This window comes from Vespula vulgaris, chromosome 9, assembly GCF_905475345.1.
Source record: "Vespula vulgaris chromosome 9, iyVesVulg1.1, whole genome shotgun sequence".
Classification (NCBI taxonomy): domain Eukaryota; kingdom Metazoa; phylum Arthropoda; class Insecta; order Hymenoptera; family Vespidae; genus Vespula; species Vespula vulgaris.
Window position 1 is genome coordinate 7,619,117 of NC_066594.1, and position 15,884 is coordinate 7,635,000.

At 35.7% G+C, this 15,884-nt stretch overlaps 1 protein-coding gene across 11 annotated transcripts in view; it reads left to right on the forward strand.

The window, feature by feature from the left end:
• LOC127066243 (acetylcholine receptor subunit alpha-type acr-16) overlaps positions 1–15,884 on the forward strand; it is a 262,034-nt gene that overhangs the window by 238,927 nt on the left and 7,223 nt on the right. For all 11 annotated transcript variants that reach the window (XM_050999730.1, XM_050999731.1, XM_050999735.1 and 8 more), the window contains 5 exons: positions 4,853–4,962; positions 5,807–6,021; positions 7,238–7,438; positions 7,565–7,720; positions 8,012–15,884. The exon at positions 8,012–15,884 is cut by the window's right edge and continues 7,223 nt beyond it. In XM_050999730.1, the coding sequence (XP_050855687.1) occupies positions 4,853–4,962; positions 5,807–6,021; positions 7,238–7,438; positions 7,565–7,649 (611 nt within the window). In that variant the 3' untranslated portion in view covers positions 7,650–7,720; positions 8,012–15,884. The remainder of the gene's footprint in view (positions 1–4,852; positions 4,963–5,806; positions 6,022–7,237; positions 7,439–7,564; positions 7,721–8,011) is intronic.

Below are 15,884 nucleotides of genomic sequence, written 5' to 3' on the forward strand. Positions count from 1 at the left end.
CTTTTCTCTTCTACCTTTTTTTTTTCTTCTTTTTTATTTATTTATTTCATTTTTGTTTCATCGCGTTATATCGCGAATTGATCAGAAAGAAAGGATTTTAAGATACCTCGATAATTACTCCATTACTTGTCTTAATTAATTGGTTATACACAACACGTATAAATCGATCGAACTATAAAACGACGAGTAAAAGGTGTTGAGTATATATTGTATATACATGGAAATATCTGGAAGGCTGAACGTTGAACGTGTAGTACGTAAACACATACACATACACATAAACCAACGACGTTCTTCGGTAATAATTCTCGATAGGCACGCGCACCCTAATTGCTCGTTAAGGATGCATAGTCCGTTCGTCACAAGATGAGTAATTATTGTCGGCGCTTCAACGTAATTACCATCCCTTCCCCCATCCCATCCCACCCCCTCCCCTCGCTCCTAATTTCTACGGCATAATCACTTTCCACGTAATTCCGCGCGCCCCTAACGCCAGAGTGCGGAGAATGAAAAAAAAAAGAGAAGAAAAAAGAAAGAAAAAAAAAAGAGGAAGGAAAAAAGGAACGTTCTCGAATTAAAAAAAGAAAAGAAATATATATATACATATTTATATAATTAAAAGAAAATTTGTAAGTTTCGCGAATGCATCCGATAAAGAACGAACGATCTAACGGCCTTCAAAGTCGTAGAATTTTATCGATTTAAAGACGGCTCGAACCGTACTAGATATTATTTTTGACGACTACGTACGTATAGTAGTATCTAGTTGCAATAAAAAGATTCAACGTAATGGAACAATGAAAGTAAATATACTGGATCGACTTTTTCGTTGGATCGTTTCTACTCTTGTACATACATACATACATGTAAAACTATTTATCTTAACGAGACATCGTGGTTTTCGAAACGTTACGTTGAAGTTGAAGGGAATATAACGAGATAATATCGAAGAACGCAAAATCGTTATAGAAAGAGAGACTGTATAATGATACACACACACACACACACACATATATGTTTTCTTATCACGCGGAAAATATGGAAAAAATTACGAAATGCGAACACAATGATCGGTGAAGTTTACCTTAAGGGAATGTAACGAAGGAAAAATCAAGGGACACGAAGTCGACGTACTGAAATTGTTTCGTTCGTGCATCTGTGTGTGTGAGTGTGCGTGTATTCGTCGTATGTGCGCGTGCGTGCATACATGCGTGGGTATACGTACATGTAAATTGCATACTTAAGCCAACATATTTTCTTGAAAACTTGAAAAATATCTGATAAAATAAATATAAAATATCACGAACGAAATCGCGAGAAAAATTGCGTCGTTTCTCGATCCTGTGGTTACGGTCTCGACTCGATTCCGTTTTTCTACGAAAATCAACGGAGGTATTTTCAAAGGGACTTAACTATTTTCATCTCTAATTATATCTCAGTTATAAATACTAATTACAAAATTCTCGAGACGGGACGAGAATCGTAATGATCTCGTCGGCATACGAAAAAGTCTCTTTCTCGCGACAGGTTTAGTATACCCTTAAATGCTGACGAACATTTTGAATTGACGTAGACGCAATTAACGAACGGACGTAGCTTTTGTTCGTTCGTAAGGACGATTAACCGTATAAGCCGTGAGAGACGCAACTTTGTAAAATTTATCTCGAACGAGAAGAAAACACAAAGGGAGTGCTTTAGCGAAAAGGACTGTGAAAAGGATAGAGGGTGGGAAGGTTGAGAGAGTGGGAAGGAAGGGGTGAGGAAAAAGAGATCTTTCAACCGGTAGGAGAACGAATGGATAATCGATGCATACGCCTAGTTACGTATTCATACAATGTATGCATATATTATTCGAGATAAATAGAAATATCGAGAACAACGTTCTATTCCTCGAATGTCGAATCCGCATTAATATACATGCATAGGTAGATACCTACATACATAGTAGATGCATATGACGTTTCATGGAAATCAACGATCTTTTCATTCTTTTTCGATCTCTGAACGATTTAACAACAGGATTTTATTCTAACAAAATATCACTTGACGATATCAAAAGAATATATAAATTAAGATACGATTCATATTCTGGAAAATATTGGGGGAAAATTATTCTCCAAAAAATATTTTCCAAAAAACAATGTATATATATACACGCATACCTAAGTATACAACTTTTGACTTCTTTCTATTTGTCGTCACATCGAATCGCGAATACAACGAACGTCTTAATGCGTTTCCATATTAGGCAGCTTAATGGAAGCTCCGTCTATCGTCGTAGGGTGGAAAAGTTGCGCGTCGATCGTGCGGGAAATTAAAATCGTGGATACCGCGGAATTTAGTCGCCACACGCGAAACACGTAATATCGCGACATCGATACAACCATTCGCGACGAGAAAAATCTTCTTGCACGCTAAACGTTTGTATAGTCTGTACTATACATACATATATACATACCTATACATATATATATATATATATATATACATATAAAATATATATATATATAATCTTTTGCATGGCACGAACGATACTTACCGTAAGCTTACTGACTTTATCTATGAGCATGCAGTATACATATACCTATATATGTGTGAAACCTACAGGCATGGTAATCGTGCTTCTAACGCTGAACGAATTTACCGAGGGAAGAAGCGTCGCGACGTTAAGTGCATGTCGCATTAAGATCCTAGCGATAGCTTGTGTGTCGTGATTAAGTCCGATGAAATTTATGAACGAGCCTCAGAGACCCTTGCCGAGCGTAAAACCGGTACGGACCACCCAAATCCCTTTTACCCGATTTTATTTCGTCTAACTCCAGGACGCACCACTTTGTTTCTTTTTTTCTTTTTTTTCATTGTTAAGTATGTGTCCTCTTCTATACGTTTTGGTCCATTAACCGTTTAAAAGGAACAAAAGAAAAAGAGGATAAGGGGTGTGGAGGTGGAGGTCGGGGGTTGGGGATGAAAGAAATCGAGTGCATAAAAGTTATCAACCCCCGGCAGACATTTTACCAAATCTCGTACCGTTTTTTCGTTCTTGAGTAGCTTATCGTCGCACCTATTTCCTTGACGATCTTGCATGTGATTTAGAAGAGCAAAAAAGAAAAGAAAAGAAGAAAACAGTGAAGTATAATAATTCGCTCGTCGCTGTCTACTATCTTTTATTGTTGTTAATTATTCGTCTCTCTGTGTTAACGCCATTTATTTGACACGCACTCGCTGTAACGCACAAGTAAGTACGAAGCTTTCTCTCTCTTTCTCTCTCTCTCTCTCTCTCTCTCTCTTTATCTTTCCTCCTCTATACTTCTCTCTATTTTAATATCAATCGTTCGATTAGCGCAAATCTATTCTGCTCTCGCAGCACCGCTATCGTCACTTTATTTGGCTCTAAATCGACGCTAAACACGCTCGACATTTACTGTCATTTCTCCTCCTTTCGCTCTTCGATTATATAATTATCTATTTATATACATCTTTCTTTCTCTTTATCTCTATTTCTCTCTCTCTCTCTCTCTCTCTCTCTCTCTCTTTCTCTCTTATAATACTGTTCTCTCTTTGTTTCGCACCTTCTATGGGTTTCCTACTTTTCGCGAGGACTCATTTTTCGTAATGCGAGATCAGACTTTTCGAAGCGTGCGCTCTGTGTTTATGTGTGTTCGTGTACGTGTTACACGCATACACACACACATATTATATATATATATATATATATATATATATATATATATATATATATACATAATAAGCGAGCACACACTCATACACACAGAAACATATACATAAGATACATGATATAAACGAGTGTCTGCGTAGATGAATGAACATGAGGTGTGTGATTCTTTAATTTGGAGGAGAATTTCAGGAAACGTTATTAATTGTTAAAGAGCGGTACTTCATTTATCTATTTCTCTCTCTCTCTCTCTCTCTCTCTCTCTCTCTCTCTCTGTCTCTCTGTCTTTCTCTTTTTTCTATCTTTCTCTCTGTCTATCTCTCTCACTCATTCTCTCTCTCTTTCTCTCTCTCTCTCTCTCTCTCTCTCTCTCTCTGTCTGTCTGTCTGTCTGTCTGTCTTTTTTTCTATATATCTATATATCTATATCTGTATCTATATCTATATCTATATCTATATACATACATATATAGACATAGATATATATATATATTTATCTCTGTCTTTCCTATTCGAGCAACGCGTTAGACAAATTCGTGGACTCGACTGACCCTCTTTATTTCTCTCTCTCTCTCTCTCTCTCTCTTTTTTCTTTTTCTAACTTCTTCCTCCTTCCTCTTACCTGCATGAAAAACAAAAACAAAAAAGAAAAAAGAAGAAAATAAAGAAGATCAGAATCGTAAACTATTCCCAATCTCAAACGAAATCTTGTTCTCGTTGAGTCTACCAATTTGTGCTTCGCTTCGGGTACAAAGAAAGTTTCCCTTGCGCTACTCGTACATAAATATGTCGAATAAAATAGAAAAATTTTCTTCGAGGAAAATTTTTCCAAAAAGAATAACGAGAGAAAGCCCGAATATCGCGTCGTGCGTAATAAGAACGAACGAAAGATCGTCGAATCTCGTCGTGTGACGAGGACAAGGAGGAGGAGAAGGAGGAGGAGGAGGAGGAGGAGAAGGAGAAGGAAGAAGAGGAGAAGGTGGAGATGGAGGAGGAGAAAGAGGAGGAAGGAAAAGGAGAAAAAAAATAAAATAAAAAAAGAGATGATGATTCGACGATTTTTCGATCATTGAACCATGGAGATTCACCGTTTATAGAAGGATAATCCAACCATTTCCGTGACTAATCGCTTGTTCTCTTGTCTTTTCTCCGGGGGATTTTCGGAAATTCCTCGATTCAGGGTCGTACTTCAATTGCATCATGTTCATGGTGGCGAGCAGCGTCGTCTTGACCGTTATGGTGCTAAATTATCATCACAGAACGCCCGACAGATACGTCATGCCTACTTGGGTAAGAATTGATTATCAAATTAATTGCTTCCGTTGTTGGACGTTAAATCGTGTTCCATTCTATTATTGTTCGGTACATATATAATATATACATATATACCTACATATATATATGTGTGTGAATATATGTATGTATATATATGATCGAGTACATATATATTTTACTTAAATATATATATATAGTATATATATAAATAAAACATATATGTACTCGATTCATATATTTCAATACAAAACACTCGAGTAAATTTTATCCACCATTTCATTCTCCTTCTCGCGTGAAAACTTTTGCTCGGTACTTCGAGTGGTATAGAAGCATAAACAAACGATTTCATCGACGCTTTGCTTTATAAAACGTCTTATGCGCGGCACAACCGGTATAGTGGCCATTACCGCCATTAAAAGGCTGTGCTTTAGTTTCTGAAAGTTTAAAGTGCCTTCGAGGCGTTGATCCTCCCTCTTGGCCGCTCAGTTACTGGAACTTTCATAAACCAAGAAGAAACGTTCTTCGAGGGCAAGATGGAAGAAAAAGCAACGGGAACTTTTCTTTTTCGTTCTTATCTTTCTTCGACTCTTGTTCTCTCTCTCTTTCTTCTTTTAATTTCTCTTTAATTTTCTTATTTTTTTATTCGTTAATTCCCCTTTTCATTACGTTCATTCATCCGAATTTTAATGATATCCGTATCAAGACTACATCTCCTCTCGTCGAACGTTCCTTCTTGCGAGAGAAATAGAAAAAAAATTAAAAAAGAAAAAAAGGAATGAAAAGAAAAAAAGAAAAAAGACAAATCAAATATGATCGATGATACGTAGATAATCGTTGTGAACGATTCGATTTATCGCAGATCAAAAAGGTGTTCCTACAGTGGCTGCCATTCATACTATGCATGAGCCGTCCTGGCAAGAAGATCACGAAGAAGAGTCTCCTTATGGGCAATCGGATGAAAGAACTCGAGTTGCAGGAGAGGAGCAGTAAGAGCTTGCTAGCGAACGTCTTAGATATCGACGACGATTTTCGCCATGGAAACAGTGCTGCCAATCCAGCTTCCGGTTACATAAGGTATCGATCGATCCTTTGTCTTTTGTAAATAAGTTGTAAATAAGCTTATACGTACAGTAGACACCATTAACAGTTGTACGGACTTTAAAACTATCTCTTACTATATATAATATTTTACTTTTATATATATTTGTTTATATACATCTATAGATCTTAGAATCAATTTCTCTCGATTCCGAACAAAGTTCGAGCTTTATTTAAATTCGTTATTGCACACACAGAGACACGAAGTCACTCAAACGCAAAGACAACGCACTCACGTATATACACATACACGCACACATATGTACTACTTTCATCTTTATCTCTTTTAGCTTTTCGTCCTACCTTCGTATTCATATTTAATATTACGTCGTGCTTTGTCATGTAATACTCAATATCCGATACGCTTGTCAAATAACAATCTTCTCCGGGCTGAATTTATCTATCGTTTGCGAAGAACGAAATGGATTATTGCATGCTAAGAATAATTATTATCAAATCAAATTACATTTGATCGGGATTGAGAAAGTTAATGATATTTTCAAATAAAGATTAGAACTACTATTATACACCATTAACTAGATACTACATATTTACTTGCGTGTAGTTGTGAAATCATTTTAGACGAGAAATATCTGATTCGGAGTATCCCGAATTCCGTGTATTATTCCATTCGATGTTTACATTATCCAAATAAATGTACCATGAGTGTTCGCGCGAGCGTTGATATTAGCCAGGATAATACCAGGTATTATATCGTTTTCACTAATATATAATGTTCGCTTATTTGATTCAGATATTTCGAATCTCTTTATACATCCATCGAACTAATAATAAAAAAAAATAATTTAGTTACGACAGGACATTGAAAGTTTCAACAAATTATTACGAAAATATCCAGATTTCGAAATACTTTCGTTTTGATATACATATATATATATTTTTTTTTTTAATAGCAGATCGACGTACGGATATTAACTCGGATAATACCGACTTGATGATTCGTTTTACCGTTTTCACTAATAAACCATGCTCGTTTATTTCATTCAGATATTTCGAACCTCTTCCATGTATTCGTCGATTCAATAGAAAAAAAAAAAAAAAAGAGAGAAAGGATCATGTAGATATTTACGACGGAACGTTGGAAGTTTCGAAAAAAAGAAAATGACGGAAATTTCCTATTATCGAATTGGATTCGTTTTAATGATACAATTTTCTTTTTTATTTTTAATAGCAGGTCGGCGTACGGCACGCCATTATCCGGACGGCCGGCGACGGTCGAAGAAACGTCGGCGTCTTTACCACTAGGTGGTATGCAGAGAGAACTTCACACGATTCTCAAAGAATTACAGTTTATCACGAGTCGTATGAGAAAGGCCGACGAAAACGACGAAGTGATTAACGATTGGAAATTTGCTGCCATGGTGGTCGACAGGTATGGGTTTCTATATCGTCATTATCATCATTGTTCTTATTATTATTATTGTCATCGTTACTATGTCATCAAATACTAAGAAATTACAAGGATAATTAATTTATACGAATGTTTATCAAAATAAAGGCTCTGCCTGATCATCTTCACGTTATTCACGGTGCTGGCCACGGTCGTAATACTGTCTAGTGCGCCACACATAATCGTCCACTAATAGACTGCCCCGGTCGAGACACCGAAGATAATGCACAAAAACGTCGCTGAAATAGCGCCTCCTCGAATTTGGTAAGAATCTTCGTCCTATTTCATTCGACTAACTTTTACTATCTCGTGTTTGATTTAAATCGTAGAACACAAAGAAAAACAGAGAAAAAGAATAATTCAAGCTCTTAGTCAATAAATAAGATCCTTGTTTTTTATATGTTTGTGTATGTATATATATATACATGCGACTATCGTTTAACGAAATAGTATTCCTCGTCTAAAGTGAATCCGAAACGATAGGATATATTGATTAGGAAGAAAGAAATAAAAATTCGTGTCGCACATTTCCCCTCTTCTTTCTCTCTTCCTCAGAAGCAACGTTCGCGCGCGTGATTTGCGGGACCGACACTCTACTACTACTACTACTACACTACAACAACTACTACTACTACTACTAACTACTACTATTACTACTACTACTGCTACTACTACTACACTACTACTACTACTACTACTGCTACTACTATTACTACTACTACTACTACTACTACTACTACTACTACTACTACTGACAAGACAGAGAGAAAGAGAGAAAGAGAGAGAAGAAGAAATTAGAGAGAGAGATAATGCAGAAAGAAAGAAAAGAAGAGAAAAGGATAGAGAAAAACAAAAATAGGGATAAAGGACGAAGGAGGGACGTTACAACGATCGAAGAAAACGAGCCTGAACCTGAAAGAGCTCTTTGCCAACGGAGCTTCGTCATTAGGATGGAATACATTCGTCGAAAATCCTTTGGACTACTACCGAACATCGTCCATTTCACGAACGCCGTCGATCTCGCCCTGTTCGTCGTACCTTTCGTTTCGTCGATTAACGAGAGACAAGAGAGACAAGAGAAAGAGACAAAGACAGAGAGAAAGAGCCCAGTTTATCCCGATTACCAACACTTTTCTTTTTTCCTTTCTTGCTTTCCTATCGATTATTTTTCTCCGTTCCGTGTAAAAAAAAAAAAGGAAAATTAAAAAAAAAATCTAAAAAATGAATCAAAAAGAACAAAAAAATAAATAATAATACTAATAATAATAATAATAATAATAATAACTATAACGATAACGATAATAATAATAATAATAATAATAATAATAATAATAATAATAATAATAATAATAATAATAATAATAATAATAATAATAATAAACGTGGAAGCGAATTCACGTCGATGATGACGTCGATGATGAAATTTTCGATGACGATGTTCATCTTATTTCAAGATATTGCTTTTTTCTTTGATTTCTCTTCCTCTCTCTTTCTCTCATTCTTTATTTATTTCTTTCTTTCGTTCTTTCTTTCTTCATCTCTTTCTCTTTCTCTCTCTCTCTCTCTCTCTCTCTCTCTTTCTCTCTCTTTCGGAAAAGAGATTGGTAAAAAGAATGATATATTCAGACTATTCGCGATACGCGCGATTCCTCGAACGAACGAACGTCGTTAAAAACCCGGCCTTTCACGGCGGCGTCAATAATGATAATAATAATAAATAGTATAAATAGCTAAAAAGGAAACTATTATATTCGAATCGCTTAGCGCGCGCGCTCTCGCTCTCTAATGTTTCCCTATATATACATATACACATATAAATACACAAATACACTCGCACACACACACATAATACACATGTATATATACTCCGGTGCGCGCGCGCGCGCGCCTGCGCGACCGAGCTCGTAGATAAACGTTTAATATCTTTGAACAACTGCCAAATATGGAGGAGCTCTCGTGTCAGGGGTGACCAATATATGTATATCGTTTTTTCGAGATGGATCGATCGATCGATCGAACGAGTGAGCGAACGAACGAACGAACGAACGAACGAACGAACGAATGAACGAACGAACGAACGAATGCATGAACGTACGTGAGTGAAAAAAAAAATTAATAAATACATAAATAAATAAATGCATCGACGATCGATGTTCTTGAGAAATCTTTTCATTGTATAGATCATTCGTGAAAGTTTCTTTAAAAGCGGAGATAAAATAGATAAGGAAATTCTACTTATATATATATATAGATATATATGTACTATAACTAACACGCGTATATAAATTACGAAATGAGTTTGTTATCGCAAAAAGATTTCACGAAAGGATCTGCGTAAACTTTTTCAAATTTTTTAATACTTCTCAAGAACGCCGACGTGTCGATCATATCGATCGTGAATTATCTAGGAGGGTTGAGGTCGTAAAAAGTGAGGGGTTGTTTGGTTGGTAAGTAGATATGGAAATATGAACGTGTGTGGACAAAACTGCCAAGTCGCATCACCCCTGCTTTCCGTACAGATAACTCGAGTTGTTCTCGAGGATTTCGTGAGCGAGAAGGGTCAGAGAAAAGGGGAAGAAAGGAATATAAGAAGGGAAAGAAAAGAAAGAAGGAAGAAAAGGAAGAAAAGAAGAAAGTAAAAAAAAAAAAGAGAGAAATTTGCACACATTCGAACATCGAAGGAGAGACAGTTACGATAAGAACGTAAAAGGATTCTCAAACTTTTTCTTTTTTTTTTTCTTTTTCTTCATCATCATCACAATCATCGTCATCGTCATTGTCATTGTCTTGTTCTTCTTCTACTACTTTTTTTTCTTCTTCTTCTCCTTCTTCTGCATCGTCTTATTATTTTCAACGAATAGACTATCTCGAACGAGTCGAGGCCATGGTAGTCGCCCATCGTCCTCGTGAAAACACTTTACGTTTACGTTCCGTGCTTTGCCTTTTATTACCCACCGGTTCTGGTTATTATTTGGCTTCTATAACACCTTGCGGCGTGGTAAACGAGCCCCATGCAATTTGTTACTAGATCGTATAAGCGCGAATAGACGAGCGGGTTAACGTTTAGTGATAACGGTAAGAGGATCTTTTCGTGGTTGCGTTTAGACGAGAATATGATTAGACGAAGAAAGTAAACGAAAGAGATCATAAGATTCTATATATATATATGTGTGTGTATATCTATATACAAGGTGTCTTCTTTTAATCAATCCTTATACAAATATCATCGACATTCTTGAGAATAACAAAGATTCCTTTGAACTTGTTTTTTTCTACCCTCTTTATTATCTATCGACGATCAATGGCCTTGAAACTATTTCATCTATTTTAAATATTCTCGAATAACATTAAGAAATATCGATGTATTTGTCGATTGGTCGAACGATTACAATGAGAGATACCCTGTATATTATTGTATACTTGAAAAGATCGACGTGTCTCCTGATTCGTGAATAAACGAAATCACGGTTTGGATTTCCCGGGGTACTACGTGAAAATTCGATTTACAGAGGAACTTCGAAAAAGCCATGCGGGAAGTGCGAAAGGTCGTAGAATGATTCGGATCATAAAGCTTGATGGATGGTACGAGAAAAAGAGATAGAGACCTTTGGAAATACGTCGAAACATATGGGATATAGAAGCGGTTGCAGTAGAGAATCCTGCGTATTTCAACGCGTTGCTTCGTAAATTTCTTTTTCTGCTCGTTTTTTCTTCTCTTTTACATTTTTTTTTCGTTTTTTAAAGAAGAAAGGCAAAAGATATATATCACGAAGAGGGGGGGGGGGGGGTGAGGGAAAGTAAAATTCTTTTTCTTTTTTATTTTTTTCTACTTCGTTTTCTTCTTTTTTTTTCATAAATTTTCATATTACAAGGTATCGCGTAAAATTGAATAAATTTATTGTCCAATCGAACGCGTACGATAATCCAAAGCATTCTAACGTAAAATACTAGCAACGAGAGCGAGATCTATAAGCATTCGCGTAGATAGTTTCGAGCGATCGAATCCACCAAAGTTTAGCTCGTAAAGTTGCTCGGAGTAATGGACAGCACATAGAAAGGAGGAGAACGATGATCGCGGTACGCAAACGAATTTGCTTGAACTCGTTAAAGCGTCGAACTTTAGGACGAATGGTCGATCCTTTGGGAGGTTATGAATCGGATCTATGAATACTGCTTGGTTATTAGAGGAAATCCGTGATCGAAGCGATTGAGAGATTTTATTCGTAATATGCATTCGCTTATGATATATTTATTTGTAAGGGACAACGACATATTTGAGATGATCAAAATGAACGAGAATAAATTCGCAAAAAAGTATTGAAGAAAGAAAGAAAAACCCTTCTCGCTTGATAGAAAAGCTGTACGGAAGGACAGAGTGATTTCATCGTTCAAACGACGCAAAAACATAATAACGAGTAACATTGAAGTGTTCCGATAAAAATACTCAAGTAAATATGTAAATAATGGACGTTCGCGTGGCGCGGGACTCAAGTAAATATGTAATCAAGTTTTAGAAAGACAAATTCTAGTCATCTCTCTTTCTCGTCTCATGCGGCTGAACGCAACAGGCCGAATCATCTTCGCGCGCTCGTTCCGATTCTAGCAACACGCGAAGCTTTTTTGCTGCGTCTCATTATAAATTGTGAACTAATAAGGAGGAAGATAATAAGAAGAAAATAAAAGAAAAAAAAGAATATATATATATAAAAAAAAAAAGAAAGACAAAGAAGAGAAAGAAAGAAAAAAGAAAGAAAGAAAAACAGAAAGAAAGAAAATGGTATCGTGTCTTCGAGATGATCGAATTTCGATGATCGAGTGAGCGAGGCTTATCACATTTTTATCTCGTTGAAAAAGTCAACGTTAAATTCATGCACTGTCGATCGATGGGACTCGTGATCGCTTGATTTGCGATCTTAGACAATCATTTTTATCTCGCGTTTCGGACGAAGGATAAGAATTTTCTATTTCCTTTTCCTTTTTCTATCTTTTTTTTTCTTTTCCACCTTTTCTTTTTTTCTTTTTTTTTTTTCTTCGTCGACGAGGGAAAAAACACGTATCGGTGCGAACGATTCGACGGTGCGAAGATGACGAAGAAAAATTATTTGGAGGAAGATCTTTTTTTTTTCTTTTCCGATAACAACGAAGCATAACGTAACGTATGTAACGTGGCTTATCGTCGTTGAAAGAAAAATCAGCTGAAACTGATGCTGTACGCATTAAACTCCCATATTCTCTCACAGTCAGCGTATATATATATATATATATATATATATATATATATATATATATCGATAAGTGTACGAATAATTAACGACGGCCAAGAAGAATACAACAACAAGCGATTGTAGATAAAACTATCGTGATATAATTAATTACGGCACACGTTCGTTCGACGCGCGATCGGCACGTACCTATCGAAAAATCGAAAAATGAAGGACGATCGAAGATGGATCGTTAAATCTCATAATAGATGTCTCGTTAGCATCCTAATCTCCTTGCGTCCCGCGAAACGTTTCAAGTTCGAGTCGCCGGATCACGCAGGCGTATCGATCGACAAAACTACGGCATCTCTTTGGCAGCGAAATTATGCGGAGGAGTATGTCGTATATAATATAATAAAAATAATAATAATATATATATATATATTAATAATAATAATAATAATAATAATAATAAAATAATAATAATATATAATTAAGCGCATGTATTATCTTTATTATTATCGCGATCGAAGATTTTATATCGTAGCAACCAACAGCAACTACAACAACAACAAACAACAAACAACAACAATTTCAACAACAATAAAAGAAGAAATAATGGACAAACGTAAAGTAATGTTGGTAATAACGAAAAAAGGAATGCGTTGTTATATACATACATATAAACGTGCGTTAAAGAAAAATATAAATGTAGGGTGAAGCGTGCGAAGAAATTTTCCATTGTGTGTGTCTGTACATTTTAAAGAACTGAAGAGTATCGAATAATAATAATAATAACAATAATAATAATAATTTTTATTATTATTATTATTACTATCATAATGATAACAATATAAGAGAAATATTAAGAAGAATCATTCATGGTTGAAGTATTGTGTGTAGAAAAAAAAAAAAAAATGGAAAGAAAAATAATTTAAAAAAAAAGAAAATAACGAGGAAATATTGAACTATCGCTGCTAATGGTCCGTATAACGTAAAACGTGATAAGGTTTTAGAATTGATGTATGATAATCGTTCCGTTAGTGTAAAATTATTTATTATCGTTTAAATGCCAAAAAAAAAAACAAAACATTGTTAGTACTATCGCTATATCACACTATTATTATTAATATAATTGCTATTATTATTATTAATAGTGTTACTAAATACTATTGTTACTAATACTACTACTATTACTACTATTACCATTAGTACTACTACTACTACACTACTACACTACTACTACTACTACTACTACTACTACTACTACTACTATTACTATTACTACTACTACTACTACCACTACTACTATTACTATACCTATTATTACTATTACTATTGCTACTATACTACTACTATTACTATTATTAATTAATACTACTATATCTATTATTATGACTACGACTATGGCTACAGCTGCTACTACTATCACTACTAAAATTACTAACCCTACTACCGATACTACTATCGCTATCGTTAGTATTTTGCTGCTGCTACTATAATCCTCTCTAAAAGAGAGATAGAATCGCGGAAAAAATGAGGCACGGATCGATGAAAATAGAAAAAAAGAAAAAAACGAAAAAAAAGAAGAAAAAGAAGAAAAAAAAGAAAAAGTAAAAAAAAAGAAAAGAAAACCTCGCGGCGTCGCTCAATAAAAAATCAAAACTCGTGGAAAAATAACACATATCCCGTGGTATTATCGAATGTAACACGTATTCAAAATTCATACACGCAGATACGATTCAAATGCTAATTTTACGATCTATAAACGATCTAACAAAACAATCAACGTTATCGGATATAAACGAAAGCATCGAGCTCGATCGTTCGATCGATCGATCGATCATCTTCGCAAACGATCGATGTTTCCTTATTGTTTAACTTGATGATCGCACAAATATAAATTGACGTTTGGAATCGAATGAAACGAACGAACGAACGAACGAACGAACGAATGATCGATCGATCGATAAAAATGTAAATATAGTAGCACACTAGCGTTATACTCGAGCGACAACTTGCGAGTTTTCGAATACACGTGAGTCTCTTTTTCCGATAGGCTGACTAGATTTTCTCGATTCACTTATCTCGTTAGAAGGGCGAAAAGAGAGAAGAATGGTTTTGCTACGGACTATGCGATTCAAGACGAAAGCTCGTTCGTTCTCCCTTCGAAACTTTTCAACCACTACCACCACCACTATCACCATCAACATCCCCCACTCTTTCACTCTCCACTCTCTCTCTCTCTCTCTCTCTTTCTTTCTCTTTCTCTATCTTTCTCTGTCTGTCTTTCTCTTTCTCTTTTTCTGTCCATTTTCATTCCATCCCATCTCTTCACACCCTCCACAAACCATCACCAAATTACGTATTATTATCAGCGAGAATAGCGAATATACGAGCGAATCGAAATATGAAATGAAATATCGCGTGTAAATAACTACTGTGATAAGATAAGATTATTGATTATTATTATTATTGCCGAATGCGAAACCCCGTTATTGAGACGAAGATGAAACGGAAATCGTGCCAGTAGCCGGATACTCGGTTTACTTTCTGGATCATACGTGCGAGTTAATTAGAAAAAAAGAAATATATGTGTGTATATATATATATGTAATTTTTTGACTTGAAGATATCATCGATCTTTCCATCGAACTTTAACGAAATCATCGGATTCTCGTCGAGCAACGTGATTCGAATAAAACGCACAGATAGATACAGAAAAATTAATCCTCCACTCTTCTTCTTCTTCTTCCTCTTCATTTTCTTCGTCGTCATACATCTCTCTTCCAAACGATCCGATTAAAAAAAAAATAACCATTAGAATACTCATAGATCTTTCACGTTGCTAAAAGCACCGATTCAAAATAGAGATTTATCAGATATAATGTATCGACGATTGAATAAGATGATCTCGTGAAATTTCGATGTAGATCGACTGACAGATATTTAGAAATTTGTATGGCATACCTAAACGTGTAATATGTATGTATTTCTCTCTCTCTCTCTCTCTCTCTCTCTTTCTCTCTCCTCTCTCTCTCTCTCTCTCTCTAACTCGTAGGTGGGTCCAATGAAGCGATTAAACTACTAGCCGACATTCTAGACGAGCCATACTGCCATTTGCTCCTGTATGCGCATACCAAAAGCAAGCTCGACGATGACGAGGACGACGAGGACGACGAGAACGACGAGGACGACAAGAGAAGAGGAGAGGAAAGGAGAGGAGA